This window comes from Eretmochelys imbricata, chromosome 23 (assembly GCF_965152235.1).
Source record: "Eretmochelys imbricata isolate rEreImb1 chromosome 23, rEreImb1.hap1, whole genome shotgun sequence".
Classification (NCBI taxonomy): domain Eukaryota; kingdom Metazoa; phylum Chordata; order Testudines; family Cheloniidae; genus Eretmochelys; species Eretmochelys imbricata.
The window spans coordinates 16,185,279-16,204,395 of record NC_135594.1 but is presented as its reverse complement, the minus strand read 5'-3'; the positions used below and the strand labels follow the sequence as shown (position 1 = coordinate 16,204,395).

Here is a 19,117-nt window from a genome sequence, read left to right as displayed (position 1 = left end):
CCCCGGTGCATGAGTTGGCAATGGGGACCCACGCAGTGCCATCCCCACACCGAGGTGGGGAGAGACTGGCACGGCTTCTGTGGCAGCCAGAAGTGAGCAGGCTGGTCTGTGGGTGCTGCCCTCTTCTGCGCTGGATAACCAGCCAGGGCTGCCCAGTCAGATGGGAAAACCATGATCTTGGAAGGTGGGAATGTCCACTGCCAGGGATATCCGCCTCTTCCTCCATCACCCCTCTGCCCCTTCCTCCATCACCCGTGTTGCACAGCCGCTGCTCATGCCAAGAGGAAAGGCGCTGATCCGGTAAAGGGCGGCACCCAGATGCCCCGCTTGTCTCAGCAGATGCCAGAGGACAGCAAAAAACCCACCACGGTCCCTGACTCGCTGACATGGGGCGAGCCAGAGCTGAGCACGGGAGCAGGCCCACCGGCTGGGCCTGTTTCTGAACCATCTCAAAGCTCCCAGCCCATCTCTGATGATTCAGAGCAGAGTGTGTGGGGGGAACCCAGCATGCATCTGGCTCATTGTGCATCTGAGAGTCGGAGTGCAGGACCTTCCTGACCTTGCAAGCCAAGCCCTGAAGCATGAGGCTGGATTGGAAAAGGACAGGAATGAACGGGGGAGGGTGGGGGCTTCCTAGATTCAAAGGTTCCCTAGGCCAGAGGGGACCCCATGCCTACCCCGCTCAGGCCAGATTGTAGCAAATCTCCCAGCATCAGCCTCAAAGCATGCCTTTTAGAGAGACTGCTCATTTCACCGCCGCCATGGCCGGTGGGGACCATGGTGGTCAGCCAATCTGACCTCCGCAGCCCAGAGCCTGGCTCCCAAATAATTCCCTGGGCAGATCTTTTAGGGAAACTTCCCAGGATGGCAGGAAAATAGCCCAGGTTGGAGAAGCCGCTTCCCCCTGTGGACAATTGTTTGGTGGTTAAATTCCTTGCGGCGGGGGGGGAGGGGGGTGTGTGTTAAAAATTTCCACTCTAAGTCCCGGGTTGAATGTGTCCCGTTGCAACTTCCTGTCCAGTCCGCCCAAGGAGACTGGGCGAGTGTCCCTCCCAGCCCCCAGCCACAAGTAGGAGCAACGCTGGGCTGGCGTGGGAATCGGCTGTAATATTTTGTATCAAGCTCGCGTGTGCCTCAGTTTCCCTCCCACGGGCTGCACTGCCACCTAGAGGGGTGGGAGAGGGCAGTCGACTCCATGCAGCAGCCCAGAAATGGAGGTGAGACTGGCCCAGTGCTGTCTCAGGGTCCGGGTCAATGACTCTTTCGCTCCCAATCTCTGTGCATGGTAATCCGGAGGGTGTTAGCAACGCTGAGCATTTCACAGAGCTCTGCACTCACGTCGGGTCAGGGAGGTGAATCTATCAACAGCTTCCCCTAGCTTGGGACAAACATCCTGTTAATTACCCCAAACTCCCACTGCAAGCCATCAGCCGCTCCTCCTCCACCTCTGGCTCCCGTCCCCAAGGGCCACGGCTGCTAACGATGCCCAGAGCGGCAGGGAACCATGACCGGTAATTAAGACGCTGGGGATGGATCAAAGCGGGGAGCAGAGGTGTAGCCCAGGGGAGGGCCATGCTGCCTTCCCCGTCTCTGTCTGCTCCCAGAGACCTTCGCCTAATGCTTTAGCTTCCCCCTGCGCTCTTAGTTCAACAGGCCTTGGCGAAAGTCCTTGGGACAAACCAAACTGACAAACTCACCGCACCAAGGCTGGCAGGATGTTGAGTCACCAAGAAGGAGGTAGGGGGGAACATATGAGATTGTGTCCAAGTGTGAATTTTGGTAATGGTTTTTGTAGGAGGCCCACGTGTGCCTCAGTTTCCCCCTTTTTGTGCATTGCTACCCAGTGTGTCTGTGGGAGGGACCGGGACTGAGTTTTCTCTCAGGACAGGCGAAGAGCCAGCGGGGTATGTTCGCATCACCATGAAGGGTCTGTTTACCCAGCAGGGTTAGCCCAGGGTGAGTAGAACTGGAGTGAGCTGATGCTGGATTTGTTAACCCAGGGCTTCAGCGTCTACACTCATGGGTAAGCCCAGAAATTGTGGAACCTGGGGGCCCCAATCTACAGCCACAGCGTCCACGTTGCATTATGCCGGCCTGCGTCCAACCACCCTTAATCCAGGTTTCCCAGCCCACTCCCAAAACCTGACCGTCTCCCAGAATCGATGGGCCAGAGGACAAAGGAAGTTGGGATCATGAGATGCTTTTGGTGGACTCCCCAGCAGGGTCGTGTCTACATGGCAATGCAATAAGGCTTGAACCCTGGCTCCCGGCTTGATTCATACACACACACCCCCTCCCCGTGGGGTCCTGGGACCCTGGGCCAATAGACAGCGGGGTCCCCTCAGTTCTCCAGCCTGTGATACTTTTCACACCGCTTTGCTGTGCGAGACACGGCTCCTGGTCTGCTCACATGCAGCCTCCAAAGTGTAAATCATGCCCGAGCTATACTGCCAGCCACCCAGGAATAACACTGTAGAGTGACACCAGCAAATTCCCAGCCCCCCCAGCACTTTACGTCGTTTACTGCCCAGAATCCCCTTAGACAACACGAGCTCATCAATAGCCCGTCATTTCATTAACAGAAAATGAGGCACAAGGAGCCCACCGGACACTTCCATCCAAACCCACAAAGGTCTAACGAAAACAAGAAAAGTTTCTTAACTCCAGACCGATAGAATTTAAACTGAGTAGAAGTAAGGAGGCATAAAAGTCAGAGTTGGTTACAAAGCCATAAAAGGTAAAAACACAAACTAGTCCCTAAATTAACAAGTGACATGACCTTAAAGTGAAAGGGTCTCTCTCTCTCTCTCACCACATGTTCTTTTGCTGGCTTAGCAGCTGGATCTTTCAGACAGGATCACGCCCCAATCCAACGTCTTTTAAGTCGATGCCATGAGTAGAGTTGAAGGGAGAGAGAATTTGTGGCCTCTGTTCCTCAATTTTATCCTTTTCCTCTTTGAGACTCATCCCCAGCTGGAGTTCAGCAGTCAGGAACTTCCAGATGTTCTTTTGCCAGGATGTAACTTTCCTGCTCACACATTTCTTTCTGCCAAAGAATGGCCACTTAACCAGGCGATGGCCCATTTGATTACATTGACACCTTGCCAAGGCATCAGTTTACATTTTGTCTCTGAGGAACTGGTTTGAGCCTGCATTTCTAAACTTGGATTACAGCTCAGAAATGTCATACAGCAGAATCGTATAACTTTACATGTAGTGTTGTTACACATATTTTATGAGGCCACTAATGTTCAGCAGATTATGAGTTTTCAAACGAGATCGCACAAGGCATACTTGGTACAAAATATATCATAGTCTTGAAAAAAGGATGAACATACTGAGGGCGATTTGTGTGTCAACTGAAAGAGGTTAGGTTTGCCCTTGACTTTGAGCCCTGGGCTTTCCCTGCAGTGCAGACATTCCCTAAGGAATTGGTTGAAATCGACCTGGACCAACAAGATGACTAGACCATGATTATGTCTAAGATTTCCAAAGGGGTATGCACCTCCATCTGAAATTTTGTAGGGGTCCACAAATGAAAAAAAGGTTAAAGAACCTCTGGGCTAGACTGCCAAAGCCCCCCCAGTCTGAGGACATGGGGATGGAGGGTGTGAGGTGGTGAAACTGCAGGGCCTGCCCTAAAGGAAGAGTAAGACCCCCCTCCTTTGCAGTCTGGAACATGGAAGGGCTTCCCCTGAGAGACTGTCCCAAAGCTGGTCCCGATCCTGGCAGGAAGCTCAGACCTTGTTAAGAGGCATAAGCACAGTAAGACGTATTACAGGTTATACCTACAGCGTAATGGATTAATATTGACAGTCGCATCCCTGATCATCTTGCTTAATACCCATCCCTGGATTTATCCTCCACAAACATCTCATTCTGTTTCGAGCCTGATTCTTCTCTTGGTTTTCACAACATCCCCTGACAGCGAGTTCCACAGGTTAACTGCGTGTCCACAGAGTTGAAACCGTTGGGAAAAGGGACATTACCACGGGCAGCAGCTAGTCCTGGCTATGAATAATGACAAAAATTTGCGGTCAGCATCATAGAGTGTCGGGAAAGGCTCCATTCCCTGAGGAAAACCCCTTAGCGAGGGAGCTTTTGTGAACATTTGGATCCTGGTCCTTGTGGACCCAGCCAACTGATGCTGAGCTGGCCAGGCCCAGAAGAACCAGGATCCAACTGTTTGCTCTTCGAGAGAAGGGGAAACCGACTTTATTAGCTAGGGAAGTAACTATATGAAGACTAGCCTTGTGTTGTGTGATTCTTGTTTTGTCTTGTAACCTTTCTCTCTTGAGGCTCATGGAAATTCTTGTTCTTTCTTAAATGAGCCATCTTTGGTTTTATTAGAAGTGCTCATGGGTGGTGTCCAGAAGCTGGAGAGATAAGGGAAAACTGGTAAACTGAGGCACGCTGCACCTTCTGGGGGGAGAGGAAGTGGAATTTCTGTGGGTTGCCAGTTTCCAGGGACTGGAGAGTGCAGGGGAGCGAGTCAGCAGACTTGGCAACTGGCTGCCCTATGATGTTTCATGGGGAGACCTCCCAAGATGACAGGAGTTCATGGAGTCCCCCCACGCCTGCCAGCTTTGGGGGCAGCTCGGTTGAGCATTAATGACTGTTTTCTCAGTCACTGTCTCCCGGGGGCTAATTAAGGCCGGCTCTGCTGCCCCCAGGGCCTGGTTTCTGGGGTTTATCTTTATGGATGGGTGGCCGTTCCTATGCAGATGTTGGGGGAAGGCAAGCGCCAGGCATCCTTGTCCAAGGTGAGGCTGTGTATCGGGGATGGGGGGAAGGCAGGGGAGAGTCTGGGAACGCAATGCAGGCTGGATGGGGGGTTGGGCAGGGGAGCTGGGGGGGTCAGGGACCAGGACGGATGCGGGAGAAGGACAGCAGGGAAAAACCCATGTCCTGTGCTTCCATCTGTCCTTCCCTCCCCCTGGTATCTAGACTCTGAACAGAAAGACGTTCCCCACTCAGAATTGCCTCCGGCAGTCCCAGCCCCAGCCCCGGCCCCTCCATCTCCACCCTCATGTGTCCCCCTGTCTAGTCAGGTGCTTTGATGGTGCCAGGGGAAGGACCCTATGTGCTGGTGGGTCCCTGCTCAGCAGACCCTTGCTTGCCGTATGGAGCCTGTCTCCAGTCTTTGTCCATCTCCCCGGGATGGGGGCTCTCGGGACACCCGGAGCTGTCTCTGCCGTGTCGCCTTCAGCATGAGCTTCGATTTCCTGCAGAGACCGTTTCTCCACGTAGTGACAGGCTCAAACCGAGAGCTCGAAGGGGGGCCTTGTTTCATACCCAGCCCCCTGAAAAAGATCTGTGAAAAAAGGAGCATTTTCATCAGACCTTTCCCAAGCTTTTCATGGACAGAAGGGGCCATTTCTCGCAATACCCTTGGGTGACCATATTGAATTCAGTTGAATTCTCTTTGGGGTCCTTTGCATTAATTGCAAAGGTTCTGCATTACTGGGGCCCGGGATGACATGAAACCTTTCTTAGGGGGCAGGTGGGATGGGATGTGTTATGGCCGGAAGCTGAAGCTAGACAAAATTGGCCTGTAAACAAAAGTGTAAATGTATAACGGCGAGCATAGTTAATGACGGGCACAATCTTCTGACAGGCGTGGTGGATTCACCACCATGGACATCTTTTCAGCCGAGACGAGATGTTTTTCTAAAAGATCCAAGCTAGAAATTCAGTGAGGGGAGAGCTCTAGATGTGTCTCTCTAGATGTGTCTCTTTCCAGACGACTGAACCCCTTTCAGGAGTCTGATTTGTCTTGCCTCCCGCCAAGTTTCACCTCACTTCAAAACGACTTGCTTCTGAAATCAGATGTAAAATGCAGACGTGTCACCTCCCGCTATTACTGACAAATGGCTGACGTTCTCATTTTTACCATGTAATTATAAAATAAATTCACTGGAATATAAATATTGTAATTGCATTTCAGTGAATAGGACGTAGAGCAGCATAAAAAAGTCACTGTCTGTATGAAATTTTAGTTTGGACGGAGTTCCCTCATGACTTTTCTGTAGCCTGTTGTAAAACTAGGCAAATATCTAGATGAGCTGCTGCACCCCTCTGGAAGATCTCTGTGTACCCCCAGGGGTGCGTGTCCCCCTGGTTGAGAACCACTGCGCTAGAGGGTCTCCATGAACCCACCCACCTACACATCCATGAGAAAACACTTCAAAAGACCAGATGGAATGATGAATCAGATAAGAACAGAAACGTGGCCAAGCAGCATCAGGAGGCTTGTGTGGGGGATGTCTAAGAAGATGTCAATTCCATTTACGCATAAAACCCACTCCAGCCTTTTGAAGCTATGCCCTGAAGCTACGCCCTGCTGATAGGTTTGTGATCATGGTCTGCTATGAACTTGCGAAGTTTCAAGGACAGACCCCAACCAGGGCCCTGGGGCGATCTCTGGGAAGCGTCTTAGCATCCGAGTTGTTGTCTTAAGGTGTTTTCTCTGTCCTGCTTTCACCTTACAACTCAAATCACAGAAATGTAGGCCTGGAAGGGCCCTTGATCTATCCAGTCTCCTGAGGCAGGACTAAATATTATCTAGACCATCCCTGACTGGGGTTGACTAACCCGTTCTTAAAAACTTCCCACACAGAGATTCCACCAACTGCCCTGGGTCATTTCTCCCAGGGCTTCGCTAGCCTGTTAGAAAGTGTCTCTTAACATCTAATCTAAACCTCCATTGCTGCAATTTAATAAAGGGGCTTGCTTCATTAAAGCTGCATATGCTCATTTATACATGTGGGCAACTCTGCCGTTAATAGCCCCTGGAAAGAAAAAACAAATTCCAGATGAAGTGAGCTGTAGCTCATGAAAGCTCATGCTCAAATAAATTGGTTCGTCTCTAAGGTGCCACAAGTCCTCCTCTTCTTTTTGCGAATACAGACTAACACGGCTGCTACTCTGAAACCTGAAAATCCAAAGATATTTTTTCATGATTTTAGCCTGAAATTTTAGGGTTTTGCTGGCCCCGAACTGAGAAAAACATTGGGCTTTTTTGAGGGAAAGCTGGGGATTTTCCATAAAGGTGGGACATTTCCCATTTTGCTGAAAAAAAAAAAGTTTTCCACCTACAGAGGGGAGGGAGAAAGCGATCTGGTGGGAAATTTCTGACTTGTGCAGGTGGACATTTTTTGAAGGAAAGTTTGGGTAGGAGGAGGCAAAATCAGAGCCCTTTGCTGGCCATCAAAGATTTATCATGAACGATGGTCCTTGTGTGTGAGTTGAAAGGGGCAGATCTGGAGTAGAAATGGCCAGACTGGGTCAGAATAATTCCCCTCTCATACAGAATCCATCCCCAGCCCGGGCCAATATCACAAGCTGAGATCCTGCAGAAGAAGGTGGGGGATTTGCAACTGTCCACCCTGCATGAAATTCCCTCCTAACCACTTGTAGCTAGAGGTTTCAAACCTCCCTGAAGCATGAGGTTTAAGATCACTTCCACAATGTTTAGTTAGTTTGAGAGAATCTGACTTTGGATGTTCCTCTTCCCCTTGGAAATGTCCAGTCCCTCTTTGAATCATGCTAGGTTTTAGCCTCAATGCCATCCTGTGGCAATGAGTTCCACAGTCCCTGCGTGCATGAGTATGTCTTTTGAATTTCTCACCATAAGTTCATGGGCTGTCTCCTTGTTCCTGTGCTATGTGACAGGGAGGACAGAATCCCCCAAGCTCTTTTCTCTGTCCCATTTTCATCGTGTCATGCTCCCTCTTACACTTTACACAATCCTGATCTTTCTCATCTCTCTTCACAGGAGAGTTTTCCCAGATCCTGACCTGTCCCCAAGCCTCTGGTCATTCTGCATTTCCCGTGTGGTGCTGTGGGGGCCCAGGGCTGCAGGCAGGATCCAGATGCGGGTGAAGGGTTGCGAGCATGTTTCCAAACTGGTACCAAGTCCTGTCTTCACTGGCTCTTCGATGAACTAAGCAGACTGAGCCCTTCTCAGGTAGGTTTTCCAGACATCCTGTGTAGCACCTGTGCATGCTTGGAAATATTCAGCGGCGTACGCGCCACGGTGTGACTCTCATAAACTTTAACTCAAATCTTGTGGTATCTAGGGCTTTCCTACAGGCCCCCTCCTGAGTCATGGACTCAAGTTCCGGCTATCACAGCCACCATGGCTAACTTTAACTTCCAGCCACTGGATTGGGTTAGACCATTCTCTGCTAGATCAAAGAGCCCATTATTCAAATTATTGTTCCCCATCTCGACACTTCTAGATTGGCATCAAGTTGCCCTTTAACCTTCTCTTTGTTAAACTAAATAGCTTGTGCTCCTTGCATCTCTCACTATCAGGCAGGTTTTCCAATCCTTCAGTCATTTCTGGGGCTCTTCTCTGAACCCTCTCCAGGTGATCAACCTCCTTTATGAATTGCGGGCCCCAATAACATCAGTTAGGCTGTTTTCCAAGTGGAAGGTTATTTCAGAACCTCCCTCCTTTCTCGCCTTGGACTCTGTGAATCCCCTTTTCACTCCTTCATGGGCCTTGCAGAGAAAAGAATTACCTGCATTTCCCTCAGCATGTCTGTAACACTTGGAGCTTGGTATTATAACAATGACAAGATTCCAACCTCATGCTTCAGGGCTTCATTTGGTCATCTGAAGCTGTCAGGAAGTTATTTCCCCCCCCAGTGTAGTCTAGATGAAATTACTAAAAGGTGGGTGTACAACTGGCCAAAAGACTGCCCTCAAAGAGTAATTTTCACGGTTCTTGGTCAAACTGGGAAGGCATATCTAGCAGGGTCCTGCAGGAGACGGTCCAGGGTCCGGGACTAGCCAGTATTTTCATTAATGACTTGGATAATGGAGTGGAGGGCTCACTTATGAAATGTACAGCTGATCCCAAGCTGGGAGGGGTTGCAAGCACTTTGGAGGCCAGGGTGTGAATTCAAAGCCACCTCAACAAATCAGAGAATCAGTCTGAATACAACAAGGTGGCACTGAAAAAATGAGAAGAGCAAAGTACTTCACTTAGGGCAGGGACAGGCGAAGGCGCAGCTAGAAAATGGGAAATAACTGGTGAGTCAACAAATTGAAACAGTTGTGAAAAAAGGCTAATATTCTGGGGTGTGTTACTAGGAATGTTGTATATCAGACACAAGATGTAACTGTCCCGCCCTACTTGGCACTGATGAGGTCTCAGCTGGAATATTGTGTCCAGTTCTGGACACCACACTTCAAGAAAGATGTGGTCAAACTGGAGAGAGTCCAGAGGAGAGCAACAGGAATGAGGAAAGGTTTAGAAAACTGACCTAGAAGAGAGGGTTAAAAACACAGAGCATGTTTAGTCCTGAGAAAAGAAGAACAGTCTTTACATTTGTTACGGGCTGTTATAATGAGGACGGGACTCCATTGTTCTCTATGTCCACATAATCTGCAGCAAGGGAGGTTTAGGTTAGAGGTTAGGAAAAACTTTCTAACTCTGAGGGTAGTCAAACTTTGGAGCCGGCTTCCAATAGTGGGATCTGTAGTCATTGGAGGTTTCTAAGAAGAGGCCAGACAAACACCTGGTCTAGGTTTACTAGGCCCCAGCATTGGAGGCTGGACTTGATGACACCTTGAGGTCTGTAGTGATCGATGGTCACTTCCACCAAAAATCCTGCCACATTCAGGTTGCTTCCAGTCCCCAAAGACAACACCTGTAACCACCCTGGAATAAAGGTTTATTAACTGGGAAAAAGAGAGAAGAGAGTTGTTCACAGGTTAAAGTGAGCAAATACATACACATCAATGAGTTGTCATTGAAATCCTGTGAGTGACCGACCTATAGAGTTCTGTCCCATCAAAGTGTCTTTCAGGGCAGACCCAAGAGGTAAACCCTGGGGCTCTCTGGCTTCATTTTGGTGTCTGGCCCTGTCGGAGTTCAAACGACAAAGAGATGGATGGTTTTCCTGTGACTCTGTTTTATTTCCTTCATTCAGCTTCCGAGACCCCAGGATGAACCTTCTTGCACATAGCATTTCGCAGGTGTGACAAGGTCATTAACCAATCCGTTGCATTGCGATGATCCTTGGTGGCCCATCTGATCTGGATAGTCCTTCTGGATGGGTGGCGGGGAGGGTTCCCAAGTTCAGAGCAAACAATTTCTAAGTTATAAAGCAAAACATACATATTTTCTTACAGCTTGGAATACCGACATTGTCAGTGAGATTAATGCTGGCAGCAATTTACAAGCATTACATAGAATCAAAACGCTAAATACAGTCTTATGAGACTAATCCCTGTTTTGAGCAAAACTACCATACAGGTGAACCGCTCTGGCCTCCAGTTATGAGTTTGTTAGTCCTTAGCTTTTGCCTGCTGTCTTGGCAAGAGCAGGAGCTTGGTTTGCCAGTGTCATAGAGCATCAGTCTGGTAGACAAAGGAATACTGAGTGCCGGTGTCTGGAAGTTGAAGCTAGACAAATTCAGACAAGAAGTAAGGTGTAAATTTTTAACAGCAAGGGTCAATAACCATGAGCAGAACCCAGCGAGGGTTGGGTTGGTGTCTCCAACATGGAACAATTTTAAAACAAAATTGAGCAGTTAAACCGTTATCCAAAGAGGGCTGGCATAATTCGTCAGCACGTTACATCACTAGTGACTCCCTTCTCCTCTCCGCTCAGGTGCCACCACGGTCCCTCGCCATGGACTATGCCAACTGGACATCTGTCTCTGAGTTCGTGCTCCTGGGTCTGTCCGAACGCCGGGACCTGAAGCTGCTGATCTTCGCAGGGCTCCTGACCACATACCTGGTGAACCTAGCTGGCAACTCTCTGCTGCTTGGGGCAGTGTGGACTGACCCCCAGCTCCGCAGCCCCATGTACTTCCTCCTCAGCCAGCTGGCTGTGCTGGACATGAGCTTCGCCTCCATCACCCTGCCCCAGGCCCTGGTGCATGCCCTGACCCAGCATCGGGCCATCCCCTTTGCCAGCTGCATGGCCCAGCTCTTCCTCTTCATGGCTGTGGGCAACATGGAGGGTTACCTGCTGGCCGCCATGGCCTATGACCGCTATGTGGCCATCTGCAACCCACTGCGCTATGCTGCCGTGGTGACGCGGCCCCTTTGCCTCAAGATGGCTGCCGCCTCCTGGGCCGTGGTGATCCCCCACTCCCTGCTGCACACCATCATGGCCACCCAGCTGCGCTACTGCAGCCACTACCTGCAGCACTTCTTCTGCGACCTGCCACCCCTGCTGCACCTTTCCTGCACCCGGCCCTTCTCCAATGAGTTGGCAGCCTTCACTGAAGGTGTCCTGGTGGTGCTGGCCCCTTTCATCTTCATTCTGGCCTCCTACGCCTGCATAGGGGTCACTGTGGGCCGCCTGCACTCTGCCCACAGCCTGCGCAAGGCCCTCTCCACCTGCAGCTCCCACCTGACCGTGGTGACGCTCTTTTATGGCTCCGTGGCCTGGATATACTTCCGGCCAGCATCCAGCTATGTCCAGGAGCGTGACCAGCAGGTGGCCATCGTCTACACAGCGGTGGCACCCGCCCTGAACCCCCTCATCTACAGCCTGAGGAACAAGGACGTGGCTGCAGCCCTGAGGAGGGCAAGGAGGAAGATACTGGCTCGGGGCACGTGAGTCCAGCCTGCGGCTCCATCAGTGCACTGGGTATGGACTTTCCACCCTAGATGTGTCCAGGGAACCTTTTCCCCTTAGGACCACCAGGATACCTGGGTTCTTTTCTCCTCAGACATAAGGCTGGTGGAACTAACACATATGCAGGGTCACACCCACCTACACACACACACTTACATGCAACCTAAGTCTTTCCATAGAAAAGGGGGTAAATTAAGGCATGTTCTCAAGGGCATGCCCAGACTGGATCAACCACAAGATCTGTTGTATTAATTTAGATAGTATAAATGGGCCCAAAGAGTCAAAGTTGTGAACATAAGAACGGCCATACTGGGTCAGACCAATGGTCCATCTAGCCCAGTGTCCTGTCTGCTAACAGTGACCAATGCCAGGTTCCCCAGAGAGAATAAACAGAACAAGAATCATTAAGTGTCCATCTCCTGTTGCCTGTTTCCAGCTTTTGACAAACAGAGGCTAGGGAAACGATCCCTGCCCATCCTGGCTAAAAGCCATTGATGGACCTATCCTCCATGAACTTATCTAGTTTTTCTTTCAACCCTGTTATAGTCTTGGCCTTCACAACATCCTCTGGCAAGGAGTTCCACAGGCTGACTGTGTGTTGTGTGAAAAAAAATACTTCCTTTTGTTTATTTTAAACCTGCTGCCTATTCATTTCATTGGGTGACTGTAGCGGGGTGGTTACCCCGCTCTGGCCCTGAAGTGGTTAAAGCAGCCCTGGGGAGGGCTGCAGCTAGGGAAAAGCTTGGCTGATTGGGGGAAGCAGCCACAGCTGGGGCCATGCCCCAGTCACGCCACAACTGGCCTTATAAGAAGGCTGAAGGTCAGAAGCTGGGGAGTCTCACTCTAGCCTTGGAGCGGGAAGGGTTGAGCTGCCTGAGAGTGAGGTACCTTAAGTGGAGCAGTGCTGGGGAAGGGCAAAGGGAGTGGGAGAGCTCCAGCCTGGTAAACCCCCAGGCTGCAGGCCTTGCTAAAGGCCAGGAAAGGTACTGGGGCTGCAGAGGGCCAGCCTGGGAATAGGCAGAGGCAGCAGGTCCTAACCCCTTGCCAATGATGAGCGGCCATTACACTGCAGTCTTCCCCAGTGAGCAGGGGTTAGACGATGACTGGCAATAGCCACTGAGGCAAGGTGGGTTTAGAGAGTTGGGGTTCCCCAGGGAGGGGAGTCCCAGAGTGGGTGTACTGCTGAGGCAGAACCCCAGGGTAAAGGGCACTGGGGTCCGGGAGGGACACGAGGGCCAGTGGCAGGCAAGACATGGGTCTGCTCTGGGCTGGTAGAGCTAATTCCCGAGACAACCAGCAGGAGGTGTCGTGCCGGTGAGTCATCGCATCACTACAGTGACCCCTAGTTCTTGTGTTATGTGGAGTAAATAACACTTCCTTATTTACTTTCTCCACACCCGTTATGATTTTATAGACCTCTCTCATATCCCCCCTTAGCTGTCTCTTTTCCAAGCTTAAAAGTCTCAGTCTTCTTCATCTGTCCTCAAGTGGAAGCTGTTCCATGCCCCTAACCATTTTTGTTGCCCTTTTCTGAATCTTTTCCAGGGCAATCTATCTTTTTTGAGATGGGGCAACCAGATCTGCACACAGTATTCAATATGTGGGCAGACCGTGGATTTATATAGGGGCACAATGATATTTTCTGTCTTATTATCTGTCCCTTTCCTAATGATTCCTAACACTCTGAGAATCCATGAAAAAGCCACAGCCCCTGAGAGGGAATCATACCTAGGACCTTTGGTTAGAACTGCAGGATCTGGTACAACCTCATACAGCCCCATTGGTGGCTTGGCCACTGGGTAAGAAGCAGTGAGAGAAGTGCCTTGGTGCCTTGGTGAAGGGTCCCCGGGTCTTTGCAACCCAGTCCTGGCAAACTCACTCCACCAAACACCTGTCTTATGGGATCTTTAGCCATAAAAAGGAACCTGTGAGGTATCTCCAGAAAGCTGGTGACTTATCACGACTGTGAGATGTGTGTCCAGGTAATATTTAAGGAATAAAGTGACTCTACTGAAAGTCCACTTGTGGTGGGTTGCCTCTGTATTAAATGAATTGAAAAATACCACTACTCCTGTTTCTTTTTTACAGTGCAAATATTTGTAATCAAAAATAAATATAAAGGGAGCACGGTACACTTTTGGTACTCTGTGTTGTAAATGAAATCAACACATTTGAAAATGGAGAATTTTTAAACAGAAACGGTATTCTATGATTGTTTAACAGTGCGATTAATCGTGCAATTAATGACAATTAATGTTTTGAATCTCTTGACAGCCCTAAATATATATATAATGAGGTGGTGCTTTTTCTATTCACTATCTTGCTTCATGCACACGCACATAGTGTTCCGTCTGTAACCTTGGAAGGATTCATTTTTTTATGCGTAAGCATCGACTTCCCCCAATGCACGCAACCCGGCGACGAAATATTTCTGCTGACAACCATCGAAACCGGCAGCAGGGCAAAGTGGGAAATCTGCTGCTTGAGAACATCTTAGCATGGGATCCAAAGATATTTACCATGTCAATTTTGCTGGACCTCGTGATGCTGACAATTTGTGTTGACACAAAAACAACAAGGAGTCTGGCAGCACCTTAAAGACTAACAGATTTCTTTGGGCATAAGTTTTCCTGGGTAAAAAACCCACTTCTTCAGATGCATCCGGCGCCACCAGCCTCCTTGTTGTTTGTGTGGATACAGACTAACCCAGCTACCCCCTGTGTTGACACGGGTAGCAAGCGTTATCTTTCTGAAGCGCAACGTCGGCTGTCATGAAGCAATGATGCGCCGACCTCTCCCGTCATTTCTTGCAACTGTGAAATGAATAAATAAGTAAAATTAAAAATGCTTCAGTCGCATCCTCTTGCAGCGGGGTGAAAATGTAAGCGGGCTCAGACGCTTGGCGAATAAACGCCGACGGGTTTTATATGCAGCACTGTCACAGGAGGGAGTGGCTAGTTCTGGGGACAGGGAATGGGCTAAACGGGTCTTTTCCCTCGCGGGGGCACCGGCTCTAATCTGGCATCAGGGTAGTGCACTGGCCAGCTCCGGTGGGCAGGGAAGGAGACCCAGGCCTCTCTCCCATAGGGGGCGCCGGCTCCCATCCAGTCCAAAATCCAACAGCCGATCCTTGACCCCGTGTGACACGAGGGGTGTCCTCAGTCCGTCGCCGACAATGTGAGACCCGAATGGCCAGTGGCCCTGTCCAGTCTCTGCACTTCACAGCCCCTTAAATGCTCAGCCCCTCGTAAGGGGGCTCTGGACGGGACGCAGCCCGTCCGCACCTTCTCCTAACCTTTTGAAATCAGCTGGTCTCCTCCACACGTCTTTTGGACACGGGGATCTGGGGCACCATAATTGCGGGGTGCTTAACGACTTCAAGCATCTAGCACCCGGGGGAGAATCTCTGAACTCCGTCCCTTGGAAAATGCCCAGCTTGGAGAGATTGTGGGACAAAGGTCCTGTTAATTACCACAAACTCCCACCGCAACCCATCAGCCGCTCCTCTTTCACCCCCAGCTGGTGGGGGCTGCAGGGGGCAAAATTCATGGGGGGTTTGGAGGGGCCTGGATTGCAGTGGGGGTTTGGAACAGCCGCATTCTTGGGGGCACAATTGATGCGATGCTGGAGGGGGCAGAATTGGGGGGGCAGGTTTGGTTTGGGGCTGAGAAGCAGAACAAATTGCTGGGTAGGAGAATGGGCTTCTGTGGGGGCAACGGGAGCCCCCCACTTCTGTTCCTACCGCTTTCAGTGTCAGGACATTCCCTTCAGGGAGTCCAGGGACGTAAACCGCCGTGTCGCCCCTCTGCCTCCTCATTCCCCCATCCCCTCCTGATCTAACCACTGGATACTACCCCCCTCACATGCACAAGGCAATGGGGCCCTTTCTGAGACTAGAAAATTCACACCCTAGGGGAAAGCCCAGCTCCGGGAGGGGAGTCGAGGCTAGTGATTAGAGCATGGGGGGCCTGGGAGCCAGGACTCCTGGGTTCTCTCCCCGGGTCTGGCAGGGGAGTGGGGTCTCAAAAAACACAGATGCCCAGCCTCGGAAGCCCATGGGATGGCATCTCCCTCCCACCATGCTGGGTGCAAAGGGCCGACGCCTTTGGCGCCACGGAGGGACTGGCAACAGGGCAGAAGATCCGAGGCTGTCCCTGCTAGAACGTGGGTTACTGGGAGCACTTGGGGGTGGGGGTGGGGGAGGGAAGCTGTGGCCCAGCATGCCCCCCTGCCCTCAGCGCCAATTTCCCATGCAATTAGCCACCTGCGTCTGAATCCCTGCAGACAGGAGCTGGGGGTGACGCGCTTGCCCAGCCCTTCTGTCTGCGGGGCCAGGCTGGCACGGTGGGGATTGGCTCAGGCAGGAGGCCTGGGAGTCGGTGCCAGGGGAGGACTCGTGGATGCCAGGGAAGGGGGCCATAAAAGCCCGGGCACTGCCCGGGTGGAAAGCAGTGGGCACCAGCACCGAGAAAGATGCGGACCCTGCCACTGACCAGGTAGGGCAGATGCCCTGGGGCAGGGAAGGGACCAGGGGCCTTTCCTGGGTTGGGACACCCTCTCCGCACTGACCCCCATCACCTCCTCGCAGGCTGAGTGCATCTCTGCTCAGGGAGCTGTCCATCCACAGTCACTGGGAGCCAGGACGCCTGGGTCCCATCCCTGGCTCCAGGAGGGGAGCGGGGTCTGGTGGGTTAGAGCAGAGGGGTCTGGGACCCAGGACTCCTGGGTTCTCAGTGGTGAATCCCTCTACGCTTTGCCCATAAAGGGCTCCCAGTCCCTCTATCTCTCATCAGGAGGCAATTTTCCTTCTTTCTCTTTAACTGTCCTCCTGTCTAATCCCTGCCCTGCTTGGGGGAATCCCCTTAGCGATTACTCCACCCCCCTCGGTACCTCTCAGCCTCAGCCCCCTTGTGTGAATCCTTCTCTCCTCTGTCAGGCCTGGGGCTCCTCTCTGAACCCCCCACCCCAGCCCTGTGTGTCCAGTTCAGTCTGGGATGGAGGAATCAGTGTTCAGGGCTGGGGGGGGGTCTCCCCAAAGCTGTCTGAACCGTCCACCTCTCTCCTCTGTTCTGATTGTGCACCCCTAATCACACCAGGGCCTTGGGGCTCTCAGCTACCAACCCCGACCAGGTGTTCCTCTTCCGTCAAAGAGCCAGGCTGGGAACTGTGTCCCTCCACGGTTTACGGGGATGTGTATTATGGTACCGCGAAGAGGCTGCAGATGACAGGGGGCGGGGGTGGGGGCGGGTTGCACTAAGCAGGGCACAGATCAGGGCCCCGTCATGCCAGGTGCTGCCCAGACCCTGCCAAGATCAGGGCCCCATCGTGCCGAGTGCTGCCCAGACACACACTGAGAGACCGGCTCTGCCCTAGAGAGCTCCCAGTCTAAATGCACCAGGGGAAGCAGAGCCCTAGAGTTGTGAAGTAACTTGCCCAGCGTAACCCAGCCGGTCAGTAGCGGAGCTGTGAATAGAACCCAGGAGTCCTGAGTGCCCGTCCTGCTGTCTGCCCACGCCACATTCCCACGCTGCCTCCAGGTCCCTCTATCTCATCTCCCTGCCCCAGGCATCTTTGCAGCTCCCTGCAGCTCAGTAGCGCCTGCAGGTTTAAATCACCGCCCCCTCTTTCCAAAGGGAACGCCGTGAACCCCGCTTTCCTCACCAATGCCTTTCGCCTGCCAACGTCCCTAAAGAGTGTTTGGATGTTGGCTTATTCTTTGCTTCGTAGCCTAAACTGTTGTGTGGCGTTATGTGTGGCTGTTCCCCAACTGCTCCGCCCCAGAGGTGGCTGCATCTCCGTGCCAGGCCAGCCCTCCCCGAACACCAGACCCTTGACGCTAGGAGCAGTGCCATCCCCACCCTGGGCTGAGGGCACTGGCAGAGGGGCAGGCTCTCACCCACGCTCCCTCCCCACAGATCTGTGCCCCCCCATGGCCGGGCCAAACCGGACAGTGGTGACTGACTTCCTCCTCGTGGGCTTCCCCTCCCGCCGAGACCTAAGTCTGCTGCTCTTCTCGCTGGCATTGCCCGTCGTCCTGCTGGGCCTGGCAGGGAACCTGGGCCTGGCGGTTCTGATCCGGGCCGACCGCTCCCTCCACACCCCCATGTACTACTTTCTCAGCCACTTGGCGCTGCTGGACCTCTGCTCCTGTTGCGCCGTGGGCCCCGTCATGCTGTGGGGCCTGCTGGCCGGCTGGGCCGCCCTCCCTGGCCCGGCCTGCGCCCTCCAGATGTTTCTCTTCGCCACCGCGGGGGACGCGGAGTGCTGCCTGCTGGCCGCCATGGCCTACGACCGCTATGCCGCCGTCTGCCGCCCGCTGCACTACCAGGCCGCCGTGCCACCCCGCCTCTGCCGCGGGCTGGTGCTGGGCTCCTACGCGGCCGGGGCGGCCAGTGCGGCCGTGCACTCCGGCCTGGCCTTCCGCCTTCCCTTCTGCCGCAGCCGCGCCCTCGACCGCTTCTTCTGCGACATCCCACCCGTGCTGGAGCTGGCCTGTGCCGACACCAGCCTCAACCAGGCCCTGCTGCTGGCCATCTGCGGTGCCATCCAGAGCGTCACCCTGCTGGCCATCCTGGCCTCCTACGGGCTCATCCTCGGGGCCGTGGGGCGGGCGGGCTTGCGTCGGGCTGCCCCCACCTGCGGCTCCCACCTGGCAGCTGTGGCCGTGCTCTACGGGACCCTCATCTTCATGTACCTGCGGCCCGAAGGCAGCTACGCCGCACAGGCTGACAAGATGGCTGCTGCCTTCTACACCGTGGTCATCCCCACCCTCAACCCCGCCATCTACAGCCTGCGCAACGCTGACGTCAAGGGGGCCCTGGCGAGGCGGCTCCTGGGCGGGCGCCGCGTCTGGGGGGGGCTGAGGAAGGGGCTGGAGGAGGGGTGACCGAGGGAAGGGGAGATGGGGCAAGATGGCTGCTTAGAGTCGGCACCGGCATTGGTGTAGTCCCTCAGTGTAGATGTAACCTACTCCGAAGGGTGGGCGTAGGTAATGCACCTCCCAAGGAGGCGGTAGCTAAGTCTTACGGAGTAATTCTTCCATCGACCCAGTGCTGTGTACACTGGGGGTTAGCTGGGTTTAGCTACATCTCTCCTGGGTGCGGATTTTTCACGTCCTGGAGTGACGTCGTTGGGTCAACCAACTTCTTAGCATAGCCCTGGCCTGAGAAAAACGAACAAAATCTGGCCGACAGCCCTTCTGGCTCCCTACTGTAGCTGTGAGCACTTCTTCTGTAGACCGTATCCCGTCCTCACTCGGACAAATGCCCGCTGGAAACCAACGGGGCCGTTTGCCTGAATCCAACCACCACCCCCAGTCCCCATGGGACACCAGGGTTATTCTCAGGCCGTCATTGACAACATGAAACCCTAATGGCCAATGGCCCCATCCTGTCTCTGCATTTCACGGCCCCTTACACGCTCAGCCCCTAGGAGCAGGCTTTGGACAGGACAGCGCCCGTCCACACCTTCTCCTCACCCTTTGGAATCAGATAGTCTCCTGCAGCCATTGCT

The 19,117-nt window shown here is 52.9% G+C and overlaps 2 protein-coding genes across 2 annotated transcripts; both read left to right on the top strand.

Annotated features, from left to right (window-relative positions):
* Positions 1-10,648: 10,648 nt before the first annotated feature.
* Positions 10,649-11,587, top strand: LOC144278858 (olfactory receptor 1J1-like). Its single transcript, XM_077840212.1, has one exon. The coding sequence runs from the start codon at positions 10,649-10,651 to the stop codon at positions 11,585-11,587; it is 939 nt and encodes a 312-aa protein (XP_077696338.1).
* Positions 11,588-17,534: 5,947 nt separating this feature from the next.
* LOC144278857 (olfactory receptor 5C1-like) lies at positions 17,535-18,491 on the top strand. The gene has a single exon (XM_077840211.1). The coding sequence runs from the start codon at positions 17,535-17,537 to the stop codon at positions 18,489-18,491; it is 957 nt and encodes a 318-aa protein (XP_077696337.1).
* Positions 18,492-19,117: the final 626 nt, after the last annotated feature.